The sequence below is a fragment of the Sus scrofa genome, chromosome 2 (assembly GCF_054392235.1).
Source record: "Sus scrofa isolate SSC_HxYL_T2T_F1_AM1 chromosome 2, Sscrofa_HxYL_maternal_Yorkshire_Landrace_v2.0, whole genome shotgun sequence".
NCBI classification, from domain to species: Eukaryota; Metazoa; Chordata; class Mammalia; order Artiodactyla; family Suidae; genus Sus; species Sus scrofa.
The window spans coordinates 88,122,702-88,140,620 of NC_139384.1; the positions used below are offsets into that span (position 1 = coordinate 88,122,702).

At 58.9% G+C, this 17,919-nt stretch overlaps 2 protein-coding genes across 10 annotated transcripts; one reads left to right on the forward strand and one right to left on the reverse strand.

Annotated features, from left to right (window-relative positions):
- Positions 1 to 17,919, forward strand: RNF126 (ring finger protein 126). Of its 9 annotated transcripts, none has more exons than XR_014837940.1 (11): positions 1 to 196; positions 5,312 to 5,433; positions 6,834 to 6,892; positions 7,081 to 7,144; positions 7,221 to 7,465; positions 8,217 to 8,289; positions 8,359 to 8,428; positions 8,901 to 8,994; positions 9,122 to 9,237; positions 9,324 to 9,490; positions 10,579 to 12,261. XR_014837940.1 is itself a non-coding variant. In XM_085013572.1 (11 exons), the coding sequence occupies exons 1-10, from the start codon at positions 19 to 21 to the stop codon at positions 9,468 to 9,470; spliced, it is 1,164 nt and encodes a 387-aa protein (XP_084869698.1). In that variant the 5' UTR covers positions 1 to 18; the 3' UTR covers positions 9,471 to 9,490; positions 10,579 to 17,919. The 9 variants fall into 9 exon arrangements, 7 of the variants coding, with proteins under 7 accessions (XP_084869698.1, XP_084869700.1, XP_084869697.1 ...); XM_085013572.1 differs by having other exon boundaries at positions 8,217 to 8,285; positions 10,579 to 17,919; XM_085013574.1 differs by having other exon boundaries at positions 7,221 to 7,384; positions 8,217 to 8,285; positions 10,579 to 17,919.
- Positions 10,442 to 13,945, reverse strand: FGF22 (fibroblast growth factor 22). Its single transcript, XM_021084299.2, has 3 exons — positions 13,732 to 13,945; positions 11,522 to 11,625; positions 10,442 to 11,443 (listed from the first exon to the last, which is right to left on the reverse strand). Exons 1-3 carry the CDS (start codon positions 13,943 to 13,945, stop codon positions 11,249 to 11,251), a joined length of 513 nt encoding a protein of 170 aa, XP_020939958.1. The 3' UTR covers positions 10,442 to 11,248.

Below are 17,919 nucleotides of genomic sequence, written 5' to 3' on the forward strand. Positions count from 1 at the left end.
GTGCGTGCCGTGCGTGCCATGCGTGAGCGTGCGCGGGCGCGTCGGCCGGCGAGGGAGCAGCAAACGGCCGGCGGCGGGCGCCGCGCGGGGGGCGGGCGGCGCGGAGGAGGCGGAGGTGGCCATGGCCGAGGCGTCGCCGCAACCCGGACGGTACTTCTGCCACTGCTGCTCGGTCGAGATCGTGCCGCGCTTGCCGGTGAGGCCCAGGCCTTGCGGGTGGGGGCCTCTGCCTCGGACTGAGGCGAGCTGGCCGGGACGGGGAAACTGAGGGCCCGGAAGCGGCCTGCCCTGGTGGCGCAGCGGGGTCGGCGGCCAAGGGAGCGGGAGCCCATCCCGAGTGGGGTCGGCGCCGCGGGCGCCTCGTGGGAGGGAGTCAGCGCTCTCCGGGGCCTGACGGCGGCCGGAGCCTGTGTTCTTACGTTTCCCGGGGGCTGGGAGTCTCGTCCGATGGGTCTTCCGCCCTCGTCCAGGTGGAGGCCGCTGGAGGGCTGCTTGTGAAAGGCTCCGTTTCCGGGCCCCTCAGCCCGGAAGTTCCGGGATGGGAGCAGTGTTCCCTCCCGGCCGACCCTCCCTCACTTTCACGACTAGAAAACCGAAGGTACCGCGCTTCATGCCGGCTCTGTTCCTGACATTTGCTACTGGGCCAGCTCCCAGGGAGCAGGGAGAGGGAGGTGTGGGTGACCGAGAGGAGGAACTGCAGGTGGCGAGGCCCTATTGAGCACCTACTCTCCGTGGTCACCTGGCTAATTCCAGGGCCAGACTTATACCTGCCTTCCCAGCGGTGGAGTCGCCGGGGGAAGCCGGGAGGAGTCGGTGGGCAGTATCCCAAACACAGAGAAGGAAAGTGAGCTGGAGTCAGGGTTTGGAGTGGAGAGGGGTGCCTAGGCCCAGGCGGAGAGAAAGGGTAGGGATGGTTTGGCTTCCAGAGGCAAGGGGTTTGGGCGGGGGAAAATAAATTGAAATCCCGGGTGCGTGAGCGACTTGGGGAGCTGGGGGACTTGCCCTCTTCCCTGACTCCAGCCTCCCGGAAGTCCTGCTTCTGCCTCTTCCGGCTTCCTGTGCACCCCAGCTCTGGGACTGGTCTTGCTCAACTGCAGTAGGAAGGGGCAGGTCCTGGTACAGCCCACTAGCCTGGATTAGTTGCATGCAGCTCCTTGCAGCTGGTGTGAGCCCCAGGACAAGCCCTGGGTCTCAGGATCACTCCAGAGCATTAGGAAACTGGGGCTGAGCAGTCTAAGTGGCTAGTTGTTCTGGCCTCCCTTCTCAGGGCCAGCACAGGGCTTGGGTCTTGCACTGGAATGGCCACTTGGTGGACCTGAAGGACCCTGACCTTTTGGCTGTCGCTGGGTTGGTTCAGATCTTCCTGGCCACAGGATCTAGTGGTGACAAGCTAGCTTTGGCCTTTGCTCTCAGAGTTTATAGGAAGTCAGTATTAAAGAGTGACTGGCAAATATTTAGTCTGGAATGTTGGTAAATTCTGGAAGAGCACATAATGGCGGGGAGGAGACCTGCTTGTGTGTTTGGGGTGGGACTTGACAAGGCCTGGTAGGCAGGTGACTTCAGTAAGGGGCACACCTGGTGTTTTCGGGGATGGAAAGGTTGGCTCTTCACCTGGAGACAGTGGAAGGTCCCAGCCAGCACTGGCACCCCTGCACGGGGACCTCTTTTCTTGGGAAGCTAGCCCCAAGGCTGGCTCAATATCTGCTGTCTGGGCTGATTTCCTACTTGTGACTGAAAGGAAGGGGTAGTTGCTGTCGCAGCACACCCATCAGGCACCCTGGCTGCGTATGGGTCCTTTTCCCAGCAACTCACGACCCTGAGCCTCAGTCTCCTTGCCTATTAGATGGGTAGATGAGGCAATCCCTGTGCTCCATGGGAGTGTGTGTGTGCTGAGGAGCCTGGGATGCCGGCCTGGAGCGGGCATGTGGGGGCAGGAACCAGACGGGCCAGCTGAGTGGATACCTCTGCAGTGGGGGCACAGGCCCAGACTAGATCTCTCCCAGGAAATGAGGGTGCTGTGCACATGGTAGATATGGAGTGTCCGCAGGCAGGGCATGTTGGCAGGCCCAGGGCTTTCTCAGAGGCCAGGCCCCAGTAAGCACAGGTTCCGTCAGGTGGGCTGACCAGGTGGCAGTCATGGGTCTGCCCACCGCCTTGGGTGGCCTTGTTTAGACCTGTTGTTCCTGTTGATGGTACCTGCCTCTCTTTCCTGGGTGTGGTTGAATGGGGATGGGGACGGGACCTAGCAGCTGCCTCAGAGGGCTGTTGGAGTGAAGAGAGAAGGCCTGAGTGTGCTTCCAGCCTTGCCCTGCCCACACCTCATCCTCCCCGCTGAGAGTACCCAGGCCCAGCTGGGCCACCTGATCTCCCTGCAAGTGAAGCCCTGTCCCTTCTTAGGATGTCTATTCCCCAGTTGTCACTACTGGGGGCCAAGGAGACTCAGTGTGGCATTGGCTCAGGCAGCTTTCTGGGAGCCCAGAGCCTGAAGTTGAGAGCCGGCGCAAGGGACACCGAGGGCCGTTGCACTGCTTGCTCTGCAGCTCTGCACTTGGTGGCTGCTCCAAAGATGGCTGGGGCAGCCGGGGGTGGAAGTGGGACAACCCTAGAGAGGTGTTTGGATGAGGGGTGCTGGGGAGCCCACAGCCTGGGCTCCCAGTGGCTGTGCCCCTGAGCCTCATGGTGCTTTTGCAGTCTGAGGTGAGGTGTAGCCCTGGCATGGCGGGCACACATGTTGTGTTGATGGGAGACAGGGTCCCAGGGATGGACACTTTGCTGGCGCACAGCAGGCCCCAAGTGCCACAGGGTCCCCAGCTCTGTACCCTGGCACTCAGTAGTGTGCCTAGGGGTTTTTGACACTTGGGGAACAGAAGGGAAATGACTGTGGGGTGTGGGGAAGCTGCTAAGACCCAGAAGAATGCTATGGGGTGGGTGACAGCACTGGGGCCAGGGCAGCTTTCCCAGGGGGTCTGGACAGGTCCCTGGGCCCGGTGACATCTGAGGAGGTGTGGCCCTGGTGTCTGTAGGCTGGGAGCACAAGGGGCTGCAGCGGCGTGGGGGTCTCATGTCTGTGTTTGGGCCTGAGTTCACATATGCCCAATAGAGCTTTGTGCCCTACCCCTCCCTGGGGTCTGTGCTGCACCTAGACTTGAGGCCAATGTCTCTCTGACTCCCACTTCAGTGTCCGATTTCACCACATGCACCTGGCTGCAGCCCCTGGGTCTGTACTGGTGTGAAGGGTGGTACCTGTCTCTGAGGGCCACCCCAGCCGGCCTGGAGGGTGAGAGCATGGAGCAAGGGCTCAGTATTTAGCGAGCATCGGTTTTGACCCCGGTGCTCCGGTGCCAGTGTTGCCATGGTGATGGTGATAGGGTGGCCCCCTTACCTCCTGTCTCCTGAGAACCAGAGCCATCAGCTAGGTAGGTGCTCACAAGCTAGGGCCCTGTGCAGGGAGGCAGGCTCTGCCCTATGGGAGGCAAACGTTCTATCCCAGGGCACCTACCATTGACCACACTGGTTAACTGCCTTCTGAGGAGCAGAGCATTGGAAGAGCCTGGGTCTGGCCCTACCCCACCCCAACTGCAAGCAGAGCTTGGCGCTCCCCCTGAAACCTGGGCATTGGCAACCATGGCTCTGACAGGGTGCCCTGCCCTCTGAGGTGTGGAGCTTAGCGTGAATGGAGGGCACAGAGCTTGGGGTCGAGGCTGTCTTCTGTTTGCAGGTGGGGAGACTCAGGCTGCTGGGAGCTGCTATGTAAGCAGAGGGGAAAGCATAGGCCCTGATGTGGGCAGAGCTTGGGAGTGGCCAGGCTGGGCTGTTACAGGGCTGCAGGGTGACCTGCAGAGCATTTGGGCTCAAGGAGGCACAGGGACCCCTGAGGATGATGAGGTGACAGGGTTATGGGCAACTGGGAGCAGAAGGGGCTCCTGATCTCCAGCAGGGCTGATGCATCTAGGCAGGGGCTGGGGGCACCAACCCTGCCCCGGCTTTTCAGCAGAGAGTGAGATACTGGACCTTATTGCAAACCCAGGCTTGACGCTGGTGTCTGTAAGCTTGTGTTAGGGGCTGTCTGATTGTCAGCTTCCTAACCTTGGTCACCCCAGACTCACCTGCAGCCACATTTACCCAGTCCATTGCTCTCTCCAAGGGGCCCCCTGAGGTGGCAGTAACCCTGGTCACTGTTCACAAAGCCTCATGTGGCCGCTTTACACCCTGTGAAACGTGAGGAAACCACCAGGCCGAGGGCTGGTGCCAGGGCCTTAGGAAGATCTCCTGAGTGACACCCCACTGCCCCCAGAAATCTTACAGCAGTGACAACAGTAGTGGCTGCTCACTGTGTGGGGGAGCCTCCCCTCAGCCCACACCCCTGCTCAGGAGGCAGAGGGCTGCTGTCCTTGCTATTCCTTGTTCACAGCTTTACTGAAACACATCACCTCATTTAAGTGTGCTCTACACCTCAGTGTGTGCAGTACACTCAGAGTCCTACATCCAGCAGTCACCTTTGTCCAGTTCCAGAACATTCCATCTCCCCAAAAGAAACCCTGTCCTTGGAGTTCCCATTGTGGCTTAGCAGGTTAAGAACCTGACACATGCAATGAGGTTCTACCGTATAGCACAAGGAACTACATCCAGTTACTTGTAATGGAGCATGATGGAGGATAATGTGAGTAGAAAATATATATGTACATATGACTGAGTCACTTTGCTGTACAGTATAAGTTGACAGAACACTGTAAGTCAACTTTATTGGAAAAAATAAAAGTCATTAAAAAAAACCTGACATGGTGTCTGTGAGGATGCAGGTTCCATCCCTGGCCTTGCTCAGTGGGTTAAGGATCTGGCATTGCTGCAAGCTGCAGCGTAGGTCTCAGATGCAGCTCTGATCCAGTGTTGGTGTGACTATGGCGTAGGCTGAGAGCTGCAGCTCCAGTTTGATCCCTAGCCTGGGAACTTCCATATGCCGTGGGTGCCGCTATAAAAAGGAAAAAAAAAATTTAGAGGCATTCCCATTTTAGCTCAGTGGTAATAAACCCAACTAGTATCCGTGAGGGTGCAGGTTCGATCCCTGGCCTCTCAGTGTGTTGAGGATCTGGGTTGCTGTGAGCTGTGGCGTAGGTCACAGATGCGGCTTGGATCTGTTGTTGTGGCTGTGGTGTAGGCCAGCAGCAGCAGCTCTGATGCGACCCCTAGCCTGCGAGCTTCCATTTGCCATGGGTGCTGCCTTAAAAGAAAACAAAAACAAACAAAAAAATATTAGAGAAAGAGAAACCCCTTCTGCATCAGCAGTCACTCCATCCCTTCCTCTGACAACCAGGAACTCACTGTCTGTGGATGAGCCTGTTCTGGACGTTTCCCATCCATGGCATCCCACACTGTGTGTCCTTCTGTGTCTGCTTCTCTCTGAGCATCGTGGTCTCCAGGTCCATCCACGTGAGAGTGAGTGTCAGTGCTTCTCTCCTTTTTGAGGCCAAGTGATGCTCCTCCTATGTGTGGGGGGACATGTATGTCCATTGATGGGACACTTTGGTTGGATCCACCTTTGGCATCTATGGACGTTTCCAAGTGGTGACTGTTTTCCAAGGATACTGCCCCACTTCATGGCCCCATCAGCTGGGTTGGGGTCCAGTCTCTCTGCCTCCTCCCCACACTGCTCACTGTCAGCTTTATGGGTCCAGCTGTCTGGGCGGCTGTGAAGTGTATAATGCTGGTTTTGGTTTGTATTTCCTGGTTGCCTGACTATTGTGCATGTCCTTTATCCACTTGCTGCCATTTGTGTACCTTTGTAGAAATATCTGTTATGATCCTCTGGCCATTTTTCTTTGTTGAATTGTGAGAGCTCTTTATATATTTTGGATGCATGTCCTTATGACCTCTGCATCACTGATCTGCTCTCCCCTTGGCTCAGATGTGTCCTTTGATAACCAGGCTCCCCTTTGCTTTTGGCGGGGGCCGGGGAGGGGGACACAGTGTGCACTGTCCCACTGTCCTGACGGAGGTGCCTTGCTCCCCACAGAGGGTGGTGTGGCCAGCTGCGCCCTGGCTCACTGGGACTGTGAATGGCACCCCTCCACTGTCCCCACCTCCTGCTCAGCCATGCAGGTGGTGCCTCAGGAAGAAGCACCTCACACTGGCGTCTCATCTCCCTGTTTGTGTGGCTTTGGGACACGTGTGGGCTGGGCCTGTTTCCCAGCCCAAGTGGTGGTTTTGGTCCTCGGGCACCTTGCTGTCCTGGGGCGGGCCCCCGTCTCCGCTCCCTCAGGACTGCACAGTCTCTGACAGATGGCTGTCTTGCCTAGGGAAAGTGAGGGCCTAGAGGGGACGTGGCCAGTGGAGATGGGGTCATATAGGCTGGTCCCTCTGCATGGGTGGTTTCTCCTGCCCTTGGTGGCCACCTCCCTGGGAACTGATTTGATCCAAGACCCAGATAGTCCTGGAGCCCTCTAGTCACTGCTACAGCCCTCCTGGGGCCACGTCCATCCCCCTGTCTCCTCAGTGTGTGGTGAGGGCGGGTGTGTCACAGGATGTTCTCGTGTTCCCTAAGTCAGGAACATTCGCTGGAGCCACGTCAGCTGGCCTGTTGCTGCAAGCCTTATCAGAGCCTTTTTCAGCCTATGTGGCCTAGTGGAGGTCCTGAAACTGTGACTTCTGACACCACTGGGACCACAGGCTGATGGACTGAGGGATGTGGGAGGGCAAGGAGGTCACTGGGGAGCTTGGGGCCCACCATTGGGAGGAGTATGGGAGGCTGCAGCTGTGGGTGAGGGCATCTGGGCACTCACCCTGCCCAGGCCCACCCCTGACTACGGATCATGCCCACCTGATCTCCCCTCTCCCAGGATTACATCTGCCCAAGATGCGAGTCTGGTTTTATCGAGGAGCTTCCGGAAGAGACCAGGTAAGGCTGCCCCCAGTCACAGAAGCCATGGTTGGCAAGACCTGGAAGGGCCTCGTTAGCCGGGGGTGTGCTGGGGATGCTGCCTCAGGATGGGGGTGGGGGCTGCGGAGGGCATCCCAAGACCTATGGGTGGTGGGGTTCTGCCTTTGTCCGTGGGTGCATCTGCTGATGGCACCTTGTCCTCCCAGGAGCACAGAGAATGGTTCTGCCCCCTCCACAGCCCCCGTGGACCAGAGCAGACAGCCGATGGAGGTGAGCACCAGCCCTTCCTCCCCTCCACACAGGGCTCTTCTCCTCCTCACGCACTGCCTGACCTTCCTCTCCACAGAATGTGGACCAGCCCCTGTTCACGCTGCCACAGGGCTATGGGCACTTTGCTTTCGGCATCTTTGACGACAGCTTCGAGATCCCCACGTTTCCCCCCGGGGCACAGGCTGACGACGGCAGGGACCCCGAGAGCCGGCGGGAGAGAGAACAGCACCCCCGGCACCGGTACGGCGCCCGGCAGCCCCGCGCCCGCCTCACCGCGCGGCGCACCACCGGCCGGCACGAAGGCGTCCCCACGCTGGAAGGGTGAGGGGGCCTGGGGGCGGCCGCGGGCGGGAGGCTTGGGGCTTCCGGCCTGCCCCACCCCGCTCAGGCAGAGCAGCCAGCTGTCCTTCCAGAAGGTTCTGTGGGAACGGGGGTGCGGATGTGGCTCTGGGCTGTTCTCTGGTCAGGGTGCTCCCTGGTAGGTTCAGGCTGGGAGGGGGGCTCAAGTGTGTGCCCACCATGTGGCCTCAACGTCTTCAGAGGGACCTCCATCCTGCTGGCATCTTCCACTTCTCAAACACCTGGTCCATGTTCCAGTGCTGTCCCGGGGCACCAGTGAGCCACGTCTGCAATGTCCCTGCCCCCCCCCCCCCCCCCCCCCGTGCAGGGTGATGAGGATGGGACAGGAGGACTTGGGGTGTCCTGGCCCAGCCCCCAAGACAGGCCTAAGCTTCTCTCCATAGCTGGAACCTGACTATAGGCAGGCCAGCTCCTGGCTCACCACTTCCCTTTCCAGGAACTCAGGCCTGTCCAGCTATGGACACGGCCTGGCTCGTTGACCTTGGCTGAGGGCTGACCCTGTGGCTCCCCCAAGTTGTAACGTGGGCTTTGGATGCAGCTGTGTGTCACTGGGCGCTGTCCAGGTCTCAAGGAGACCCTGCGCTGGGCGCCATGTGTGTTGGGTTCTTTTTCTTTTACCATTGAAAGCCCAGCCTCTGAAGGGCTGGGCGTGTGTTTGCTCTGCCCAAACTGAGGGTACTCACTGCAGGCCGGGCCTCGTGCTCTGTTCTAGGATTATCCAGCAGCTGGTCAACGGCATCATCACTCCGGCCACCATCCCCAACCTGGGCCTGGGCCCCTGGTGAGTAGGTGGGGGGGCCCCCTGCACCCCACCCAGCCGCTCTGCCACTTGAACCCCAGCCCTCTCTGCCCAGGGGCGTCCTGCACTCAAACCCAATGGACTACGCCTGGGGCGCCAACGGCTTGGATGCCATCATCACGCAGGTATGGGGCCTCCCTGAGCTGGCACTGTGGACACAGATGCCACAGGCCCTTCAGGCCTCTGTGCAGACAGATTCCACATGGGGGTGGTGTTTCCTGTGTCCTTGGTGGCATACATGAGGCAGGAAAGCTGCCCTTGGGGCCTTTCGCTGATGGCCCCTTTGAGTACTGTGTCAGTGGCAGCCCAGCCCCCTGATCGTAGCCACATGAGGACTCCAGAGGCACTTGCGTTCTGGGAGAGGGCCTGCTGCCCACCTGGGGTGCAAGGTGACACTGACTAGATGAGTGAAAGAGTGAGCAAAAGCCCAGGGCCGGGCCTCGAGGGGCAGCTGATCTCTGAGCCCCAAGGGGCCAGGCCCAGCACCAACGGGGCCTCGGTGCTTTTGCAGGTAACCCAGCCTTGCATTTCAGAGACCCGCGGGCCATGCCCCGCCTGCCCGACCTGCTCCCTGCACTCTGGCCTCTTGTCTTTCAGCTCCTCAATCAGTTTGAAAACACGGGCCCCCCACCCGCAGACAAAGAGAAAATCCAGGCCCTCCCTACCGTCCCTGTGACCGAGGAGCATGTAGGTGGGTGCCTGCTAGTCTGGTCTTGACTTTGGCTCCTAGGGGGCTAAGGGCCGGCACACACCCCGGGGGGGGCACCTGTTGCCGCCTCCCATGGGTGCATGGTGTCATGGGCTCCCTGCTCCCACAGGCTCTGGGCTGGAGTGCCCTGTGTGCAAGGACGACTACGGGCTGGGTGAGCGTGTGCGCCAGCTGCCCTGCAACCACCTCTTCCATGATGGCTGTATCGTGCCCTGGCTGGAGCAGGTGAGCGAGGGCCTGTCCTGGGATCCCCTCTTGCCCCCCCCCGCCCCCATCTCTGAACTGCTCCCTCTCCCCTCTGCCCCTCCAAGCACGACAGCTGCCCCGTCTGCCGAAAGAGCCTCACAGGACAGAACACAGCCACTGATCCCCCAGGCCTGGCCGGAGTCAGCTTCTCCTCCTCCTCGTCCTCCTCCTCCAGCTCACCCAGTAACGAGAACCCGGCTAGCAGCTCCTGAGTGCCCCGCCGGTCCCCAGGGTGAGCACTGGCCGGCGGGATGGGGCCGGCAGACGCCACGGCTCCCACACTGCCGTGTGCCCACGGACTGTGGTGCCGCCTGTGCCCGCCATGGGCGGAGGCTTGGAGGACCCGCCCTCCAGGCTGTGGAGGAAGCTCAGCCTCTGCGAGGGATGGCTCCGGGCCGGGCAGGGTGCAGGGCACAGCCGCCCAGCGTCCCCGCCCCCCACCCCCACCCCCGTTTGTCTCTGACCTCACCCTCTACGTGTTCAACGGCGGAAAGGTTTTTATAATTTTAAATTATTACTGCTTTGAAATAAATGGACGTTTGAGCTCACACGCGGCCCTGCATGATCTGTGGAGAGATGGGGTGGAATCCCCTGCTGGGGCCCCAGCACCACGTGGACAGGCCGTCACTCCCCAGCCTGAGTGCTGGGCTCGGGACCACCAGGATGACCAGCAAAACAAGGACAAAACTGCTCCGACAGATGTTTTTTAAAGGAGAAAATGTGTATCTTGAAAGCTATTTAAAAATACACCTACAGAAAGAGACGCAGGTGGTTGGTGTGTTCCTTGAGTGCGTGTGTGGGCAGGGCCTAGCGCCTCTGCTGGCACAGACCGGACCTGGGAAGTTGACCACAGAGCCCCAGAGGCCCAGCACCTCACACAGGCTCTTCCCGAACAGGGGCACATGGCTGCGTTGGCTATAGGGAGCCTCTGGTCTGCATCCCCAGGAAGGCACCCCCCCCCCCACGCTTGGTTTTCTGTATCTTAAGGGGAAGGCGGCAGCGGGGAGAGGGTAGCCCTCACCCGCCCCTCTTGGCTCTGCCCCTTCCCTTCAGGGAGCTCCCACCAGGTGGGGCCTGCATGCGTACCCACTCACTCCCAGCCCACCCTGCCAGATCCAAGGGGCTCTGAGGACTGACACCGTGTGTGGGTCCCCAAGGGCAGCTATGACAAGTCACCAACCTCTGGTGTCTTAAGACAACACAGGTTTATTATCTCACTGCCCTGGGGTCATGATTTCAGTGTCCCGTGGCTAAACCACAGGTGTGGGCAGGGCTGGTCCTTCTGGAGGCTCAGGGGAAATTTGTTTCTTCCTTTTCCAGCTTCTAGAGGCGCTGCATCCCTGGCCTGCAGCCCCTTCCTCCATCCTCACAGCCAGCAGCACGGCATCTCCCGTCTCTCTGCCTCTGACCCTCCCGCCTCCCTCTTATGAGGACCTGGTGATGACACTGGGCCCCTGGGGAATCCAGGACCATCCCCATCTCGGGTCTTCACTTAACTCCACCTGCAGTCTCCTCTGCCACGGGAAATGACACATCCTTGGCCCGGGACCAGGACCTGCCCCTCCATGGAGTCTCCGTGTTCCCCTTGCCCCAAAACCCCTCATTTGGCCCCAGCCTCCCCTCCTCCTCACTGGCTCACTCCCCAGTGGGTTCCCACTCCCTGCCTCTGCTAGGCAGTGTCCCAGCCAGGAGGGCCCCCCAAGGCCTGGCAGCTGCCTTGTTGAGGCCTCCCTGCCCCCCAGCTTGTGACGGCCTCTGCTCACTCTGTGTCCACCTCCCCTCTGACTCAGGAGCTCTGAGGGCCGGGCCATATCTGGGGGCTCCTGCAGTGACCCCAGTGCCCAGCACAGCAGGCACTCCATGCGTGTAAAACCAGAGAGGGACCAAGCAGGTGTTGGGGGTGGCAGGGCCTTCCCCAGCCTCTGGCTGCAGGCTCATGTGGTCAGTCTCCTGGAATCTTCCTCCAGCCACTGCTCGTGGACGGTCCGCCTCAGGAGACCAGGATGGGCAGGAAGTGGGTGGACAGGTGGTGTCGCTGCGTGCGGCTACCGCGCCTGGGGGCACCGCGCCCATCCAGCGCCAGGAACATGGGTCGGCCCCGGTGATGCCACCGGACAGAGGCGTAGGTATTGTATCCGTTCTCCTCGATATGCTCCCGGAACCTGCAGTGTACAGTGCAGACCCGCTGCGGGGCCCGGCCTGTGAGGCGGCCGCTGGACTTGCCCCCTGTGGCCACGCACCCTAGCCCACCCTACGCACTCACCGACCCGTAGAGACGGCCGCGGCGGTTCATGGCCACGTAGAAGCCAGTGTGCACCGCCTTGAGCGCCACGACACCCACGCGGATGGAGCGGATTTCAAAGACGCCTGCGGGTAGGGGCTCGGTCAGGGCCCGCCCACCCCAACTCACCCACCCACCCCCACCGGAGCTCTGGTTCATTCATCCGGCAACATTCCCTAGGCATCGACTGTGCCTGGGCCCGTGCTGGGTATGGGGGCGCACCAAGGACCACACAGGTCCTGCCAGCTTCTGCCCCGAGGTTGTGGGGGTGGCAGAGGGTGAGAAAGGTCACCCAGGCCAGTGTGAAGGCCTGAGGGAACTAAGTAGGGGAGGGATCAGGCCTTTTTCTGGAGGGCACGGGGGAGCCACTGCAAGCTCTGGATCAGGGGAGGTCCTGTTAGGGACAAGGATACCAAGCAGAGGAGGTGAGTGCCTGCCCAGAGAGCTGCTGATCAGTAAGAGCAAGTCGGGAGTGTAATAGAAGTGGGCCCCCCAGAGGTGAGCAGAGGCCCAGGGTGTGTGGGTGTGGGTGGGGGGCTTCCTCATGATTGGGACTGCCATTACCACCTCTGACCCTGACCACTCAGCTAGCCCCGGCCATTCCGGGTTATGGAGGGGGACAACTCCGGGCCTGGCCCCAGCAACAGAGGGGGGAGGGATAAGGGTGTTTATACCACAGTATGTTCAGATCAGTGATACCAGTTAACACTACTTGAGTGCCAGCTCTATGCCAAGCATTGTATCCCACCCAGCACCAGATGGGAGGTGCTGATGACACTCACTTCACATTGAGAGAAACTGAGGCTTGGGAAGGGAAGTGGCAGAGCCATTTTCAGGCCCTGTCTGTGGATGGGTGACCCAGGCAAGCCCTGCCCAATCTGAGCTGTTTCCTGTCCAGTGAAACAGGGCTGGGGGACAAGCCACAGCCCACACTCTGAGCCCATCCAGGCACTGGGGCCTAATCTGGAGTCAAGGCCTTGCTCTGGTATTCAGTCTGGACTTGAATGCCTGAGGCAAGGGGAAGCTCACCCCATGACCTGTAGGACCTTTGCACCTGCTATTTCCTAGGCCAGGCACTCAGCACCTCTTGTGCACGGCCAGTTCCTTCTCTCTATACAAGTCTCACGTCAAGCCCACCTCCTCATTGTCCCCTCTATTGCTGCCCAGGTAGAAACTGAGGTTTAGAAAGAAGAAGTGACTGTTCCAGGTCACCCAACAGAGCCAGGCCTCACCCTCAGCCCGAGGCCACCCTTCCTGGCTGTGCCCACTACTGAGCAACCAGCCCAGCCAGTCCCCCTGTCCTTGCCCTTGTCTGGTTAGCCTAATGAGGGCCTTGAGAGCCCAGATGAAAGCAGCTGGGAAGGGCAGGGGTGATTATCTGTCCTAATAGTGGGTGATTCAGGCAGTGGCCAGCAAGGGCTCAGCTCCCCTGCCCGGCCTCAGAGCTGTGGGGTGACTGAGACAGGCCTGGGGTCGCTGGCGACCTGGGTGTCCTTTTATCCCCAGCTTCTTCCATCTCTTTCTTGGCTCTTTCATCTCCTCTTGCCTCACATACCACAAACACTTATTGAGCACCTACTGTTTGCTGGGCAGGGCAGCAGGGACACGACTCCAACTCCATGAGTTTCTGGGCACTTTGGCACCCTAGCTCCTCACCCCCATACACACCCCAGTCAGGTCATTTGCCCTCTCTGCCTCAGTTTCCTCATCTGCCAAATGGGTGTCCAGGAAGAACTAAAGGGGCCCCAACTCAGGTTCTGAGCTTGGTTTTGCAGGGTGAGGAGTTCAGAGTTCAGACCCAAGCTCTCCCCTCACCTCATTATGTACTGGACCCACAGGGGGCTCTTCCCAGATCCTCAGTTTCCCCTCTGTAAATGAGCCCAATGACCCCAGCCTCTGCTCTTTGGCAAAGACCCTTCTGCTGAGCCAGGCTGGGAGCTGGGAGCCTCCTCTATGATCTTCACCTCAACTGTCCAACCCTCCCTCCAAGAGGGTTGGGCCCATTTTACAGTTGAGGAAACTGAAGCCCCAGACGAGAAATTACTTGGCCGACGCCACGCCTCCAGACGAACTTCTGGACCCTCCCTCAAGTGAGAGAGCCCAGCTCATCGCTGCTACTACTGCCACTTGCAGCTATTGTCCGCCTAGCTGCCCTGTACCCCGACCCCCTGGTAGCGCCCCCGGCCACTCACTGTCAGGGCTGTGGTGCCAGCGGGTGCCTTGCACACGACCACTGGGGTCCACCAGCAGAAAGAAGTGGGTGGAGGAGAAGAGGCGCCGCCAGCGCACGTCACCCTCCAGGTGCGGGTAGCTGCGCGGTCTCCGCAGATTGTTTTGGGTCCCCGAGGCGCCGGGCGCCCGAGCCAGCAGTAGCCACGCCAGGCCCAGCCATAGGCGGCCGCGCATGGCCCCGAGCCCCGCTTGCTGCCCTCTTTGGGCTCCCGGCGCGCGTCTGTGGCTCTGCCATTGAGCGATCAGCAGGCGGAGACCCCGACGCAGCTGCACCGCGGACCAATAGGGCGCTTCGAGGGCGGGGCCAGCGCCACAGGAGGCGGGCCGGGATGAGGGGTGGGGCCGTGGTCAGACAGCCGACCAATGTGCAGCGTCGGGAACAGGCCAATACCGTTCCTCGGGAGCAGGGCCACAGCCGTAGGGGCGGAACAACTACACCACGGAGGCGGGGCCAGCCCGCGAGGCGGAGCCCATTCGGGAAAACACGCCTCCGCGCGTGTTTGTCTGTCTTGCGGAGCGGGAAGATAGGTTCTTGTCGGTGATTCACCAGACTGGCCTGCAGGGGCTGCGTGGGTGTGAGGGTCAGAGAGGCGGGCCGCAGAGACAGAGAGAGAGACCTGGAGAGACAGAGACGGAGACGGAGACAGAGAGAGATGGAGACAGGAAGAGACAAAGAGATAGGAAACTGAGGGACAGAGAAAGATAGAGACGGAAAGAAACAGAAACTTGAGAGTCTGTGAGAGACGGAGAGAGATAGAGATAAAACTGCAAGGAGAGAAGTTCCTGTCGTGGATCAGTGGTTAATGAATTTGACTAGCAACCATGAGGACGCAGGTTCGATCCCTGGCCTCGTTCAGTGGGTTAAGGATCCGGTGCTGCCGTGAGCTGAAGTGTAGGTTGCAGACACGGTTTGGATTCCACGCTGCTGTGGCTGTGGTGTAGGCTGGCAGCTACAGCTCCAATTCAACCACTAGCCTGGGAACCTCCGTATGCTGCAGGTGCGGCCCTAAAAAGCAAAATTAAAAAAAACAAAAAACTACAAGGAGAGACAGAGACTATGAGACTAGACAGACACAGATGGCTGAGACCGAAGGAAACACATACGTGAGAAATAGAGAAGTTGGACAGAGAAACTGGGAAGGATGGAGCTGCCTGGGGGTCATGGGTTGGGACAGAAGTTCTGGACCAAGTATCAGTCCCTGCCGGCCAGGGCCCTGGACTGGGCTCTCCCAGGGAGGCTTGTCCACCCTTCAAACTGAGAGCCAGGCTCCAGGGCCAGGGGGCTTCACTGAGGGGTGAGCCCTGGAGAAAGTGTGGGTGGAGGAGCAGGTGCACTGTTGGAGGACTAATGGGTGAATAGGGCACAATGGGCAGGAAGGTGGCCAATGGGAGAATGGGCATGACTGTGGCCATCTGATGGGGACACATATGATAACCAAGGGCAGTGCCCCATCCCCAGCATCCAGCCCAGCACAGTCATCTGAGGCAGTAGGAATGGGGCCGCCGTGTTTACACCTATACCTGCTCATCATTTACAGACACACCCTGGGCCCTGGGCCCTGGGAGGGGAAGGCAGTGAACCTTCACATACTCAGAGCCAAGCGGCATCATTGCCAGGTGGGGACACCAAGGCCCAAGAGGGGCAGCGACTTCCCCAAAGCCCCACACAGGACACATGCCAGGGCTCACATCCCTGCCTTTTGGCTCTTGGTGGCTAAGTCCTGCAGCCAAGGCCAAAGGCAGCACTTCTGAATAGAACCAGGATGAGGACCAGCCTGCCTGGATGGACTGTGGGGGGATAACCAGTCCAGCCAGACACCATCCCCTGGATGCCTTTCAGGTGGCTCTGGGGAATCCCTGATCCCTCTTCCTGGCCAGGCAGGGGGTGTGGCTGACACCCATGCCTCAGTACCCCAGGACTGAGATGGGGACCATCACAGCCTTTCTCCATACAGTCAGAGTCTGAGGCCAGCACTGGGTACCTACATATGTGCATCACCACCCAAAGCCTTGGATCCTCCTCCAGAAAATGGGCCAGGAGAAGGAAGCTGGACGGCGGGAGCCAGGTCACCTCTGACCTCGCTGGGCATCTGACTCACACCTGCACTTCCTGCCAGCTGGAAACCTAGTCCTCCCTTCCTAGACTGTGCCCTTCCCTCCCACCAAGAGGATGAGGTCCACAGCCCCGTGTGTGTGTGTGTGTGTGTGTGTGTGTGTGTGTGTGTTGGGGGGGGGGACCCATGCCTGGGAAGCCAGCTGTGCCCCAGGTGCTGCTGGAGTATTTTTACCAAAAATTCAGTTGAGATATAACTCACTCGCCACACAATTCACTCATGAAAGTATGCGATCAGTGCTTTCAGTACAGAGTTGTCGACTCTTACCTCCAAGTCCAAAACATTCCATCTCCCCAAAGACAAGCCCCATCCCCATCAGCAGTCACCCCTCATCCCCTCCCCCAGCCCCTGACAGCCAGGAACCCACTCTCTGTCCCTGTGGTTGTGCCTGATCTGGATGTTTCCCATCCATGGAATCCCACAGTGTGTCCTTCTGTGTCTGCTTCTCTCACTGAGCTTCATGGTCTCCAGGTCCATCCATGTGGTAGCAAGTGTGGGTGCCTCTCTCCTGTTCACAGCTGAGTGATGCTCCCGTGGGTGGAGGCCACAGCGTGTGTACTCATTGTCCACCGAGGGACACTTGGTTATTTCAGTGCTTTGGCTGTTGTGATTCGTGTTGCTGTGGATGTGGGTGTACAGGTTTAGGTGTGAACGTGGCCTCTACGCCTCTTCTGTATTTCCCCAGGAGTGGAACTGTCGGGTCATAGGGTTATTCTATGTTTGGCTTTTTTTTGGCCACACCTGTGGCATATGGAAGTTCCCAGGCTAGGTGGTGAATCAAAGCCCTAGCTGCCAGCCTATACCACAGCCACAGCAACGCTGGATCCAAGCCACATCTCTGACCTCCGCCACAGCGCACAGCAATGCCAGATCCTTAACCCACTGAGCAAGGCCAGGGATCGAACCCACATCTTCAGAGATACTAGTTAGGTTCGTTACTGCTGAGCAACAAAGGGAATTCCTATGGTTAGCTGCCAGACCATGGGCACTTGCATTTTCCACAGCAGCTGCCCCATCTTGCATTCCCGCCATTGGTGCACAAGGGCTCCAGTTTATCCACCTCTTCACTGACAGTTGTGATTGTCCGTGGTTTTGATTACAGCCATCCTATTGGGTTATAGTTGTGCCTCACTGTGGCTTTTTGGAAGACTTCAAGCCTACAGATGAGATGTAAAGATGGTGCAATGAACACCCTATTCCTGGAGTTCCCAGTTTGATTTCCATCAGCTGGAGATCCAGTAAATACACTGCAGCAAACTCACATGGGGGAATACTATGAAGCCTTGAAAAAGAATAAACCTGGAGTTCCCTAGTGGCCCAGCAGTTAAGGATCCAAAACTGTGGTGCAGGTTCGATCCCTTCCTGGGAACTTCTGCATGCCATGGGTACTGCCAAAAAAGACAAACAAACAAAACTATGAGGGACTAAGTATGACAGTGTGCATGCACAGTTAGGGCAAATTATGGACAAGTTTTAAAAAGTCCAAAAACCTCACTGCCACTTCTGAGGATCTGAGAACAAAAAAGATTCTGGGCATGGCCCCTGCACACACCACCACCACTGAGTGGACAGATCACCTAGGCCACCCCTCTGGCCTGACCCCTGGGCCTGCCCCTACCCTCATGCCATGTAAGGGAACAGCTTGACCCAATCAAAGAGTGAGCAACAGGGGGAAAGGCTAGTTGTTTTCACTCGCTCCTACCGCACCACAAGTCCCAAATAAAGCTTTGCCTGAGTTTTTGGTCCTGCCTGTTACCAATTTCTATTGATTAAGGAAGGTCAAGAACCCTGGCTGGTAATAATTTGACAGAGACACAGAGGAGAGGCCACGTGATGATGGAGGCAGAGGCTGGGGTGATGTAGCCATAAGCAAGGGACACCTGGGCCCCCAGGACCTGGAAGAGGCAGGAAGGACTCTACCCTGGAGCCTCTGTGTGGACACAGCCCTGACCTGATTTCAGCCTTGTGATATTAATTTTTGATGTCTTGTCTCCAGAAATACGAGAAAATAAATTTCTGTCCTTTAAGACACCA

Bases quoted from the DNA above. Each gene is read 5' to 3' on its own strand.
- RNF126 (XM_085013572.1), top strand. From the start codon at position 19: ATGCGTGAGCGTGCGCGGGCGCGTCGGCCGGCGAGGGAGCAGCAAACG. The intron at 7,145-7,220 runs GTGAGCACCAGC...TCCTCTCCACAG, and splicing joins AGAGCAGACAGCCGATGGAG to AATGTGGACCAGCCCCTGTT. The intron at 8,286-8,358 runs GTGAGTAGGTGG...CTCTCTGCCCAG, and splicing joins AACCTGGGCCTGGGCCCCTG to GGGCGTCCTGCACTCAAACC.
- FGF22 (XM_021084299.2), bottom strand. From the start codon at position 13,945: ATGCGCGGCCGCCTATGGCTGGGCCTGGCGTGGCTACTGCTGGCTCGG. The intron at 11,626-13,731 runs GTGAGTGGCCGG...CCCTACCCGCAG, and splicing joins CTGGCACCACAGCCCTGACA to GCGTCTTTGAAATCCGCTCC. The intron at 11,444-11,521 runs GTGAGTGCGTAG...CGGGCCCCGCAG, and splicing joins GCGGCCGTCTCTACGGGTCG to CGGGTCTGCACTGTACACTG.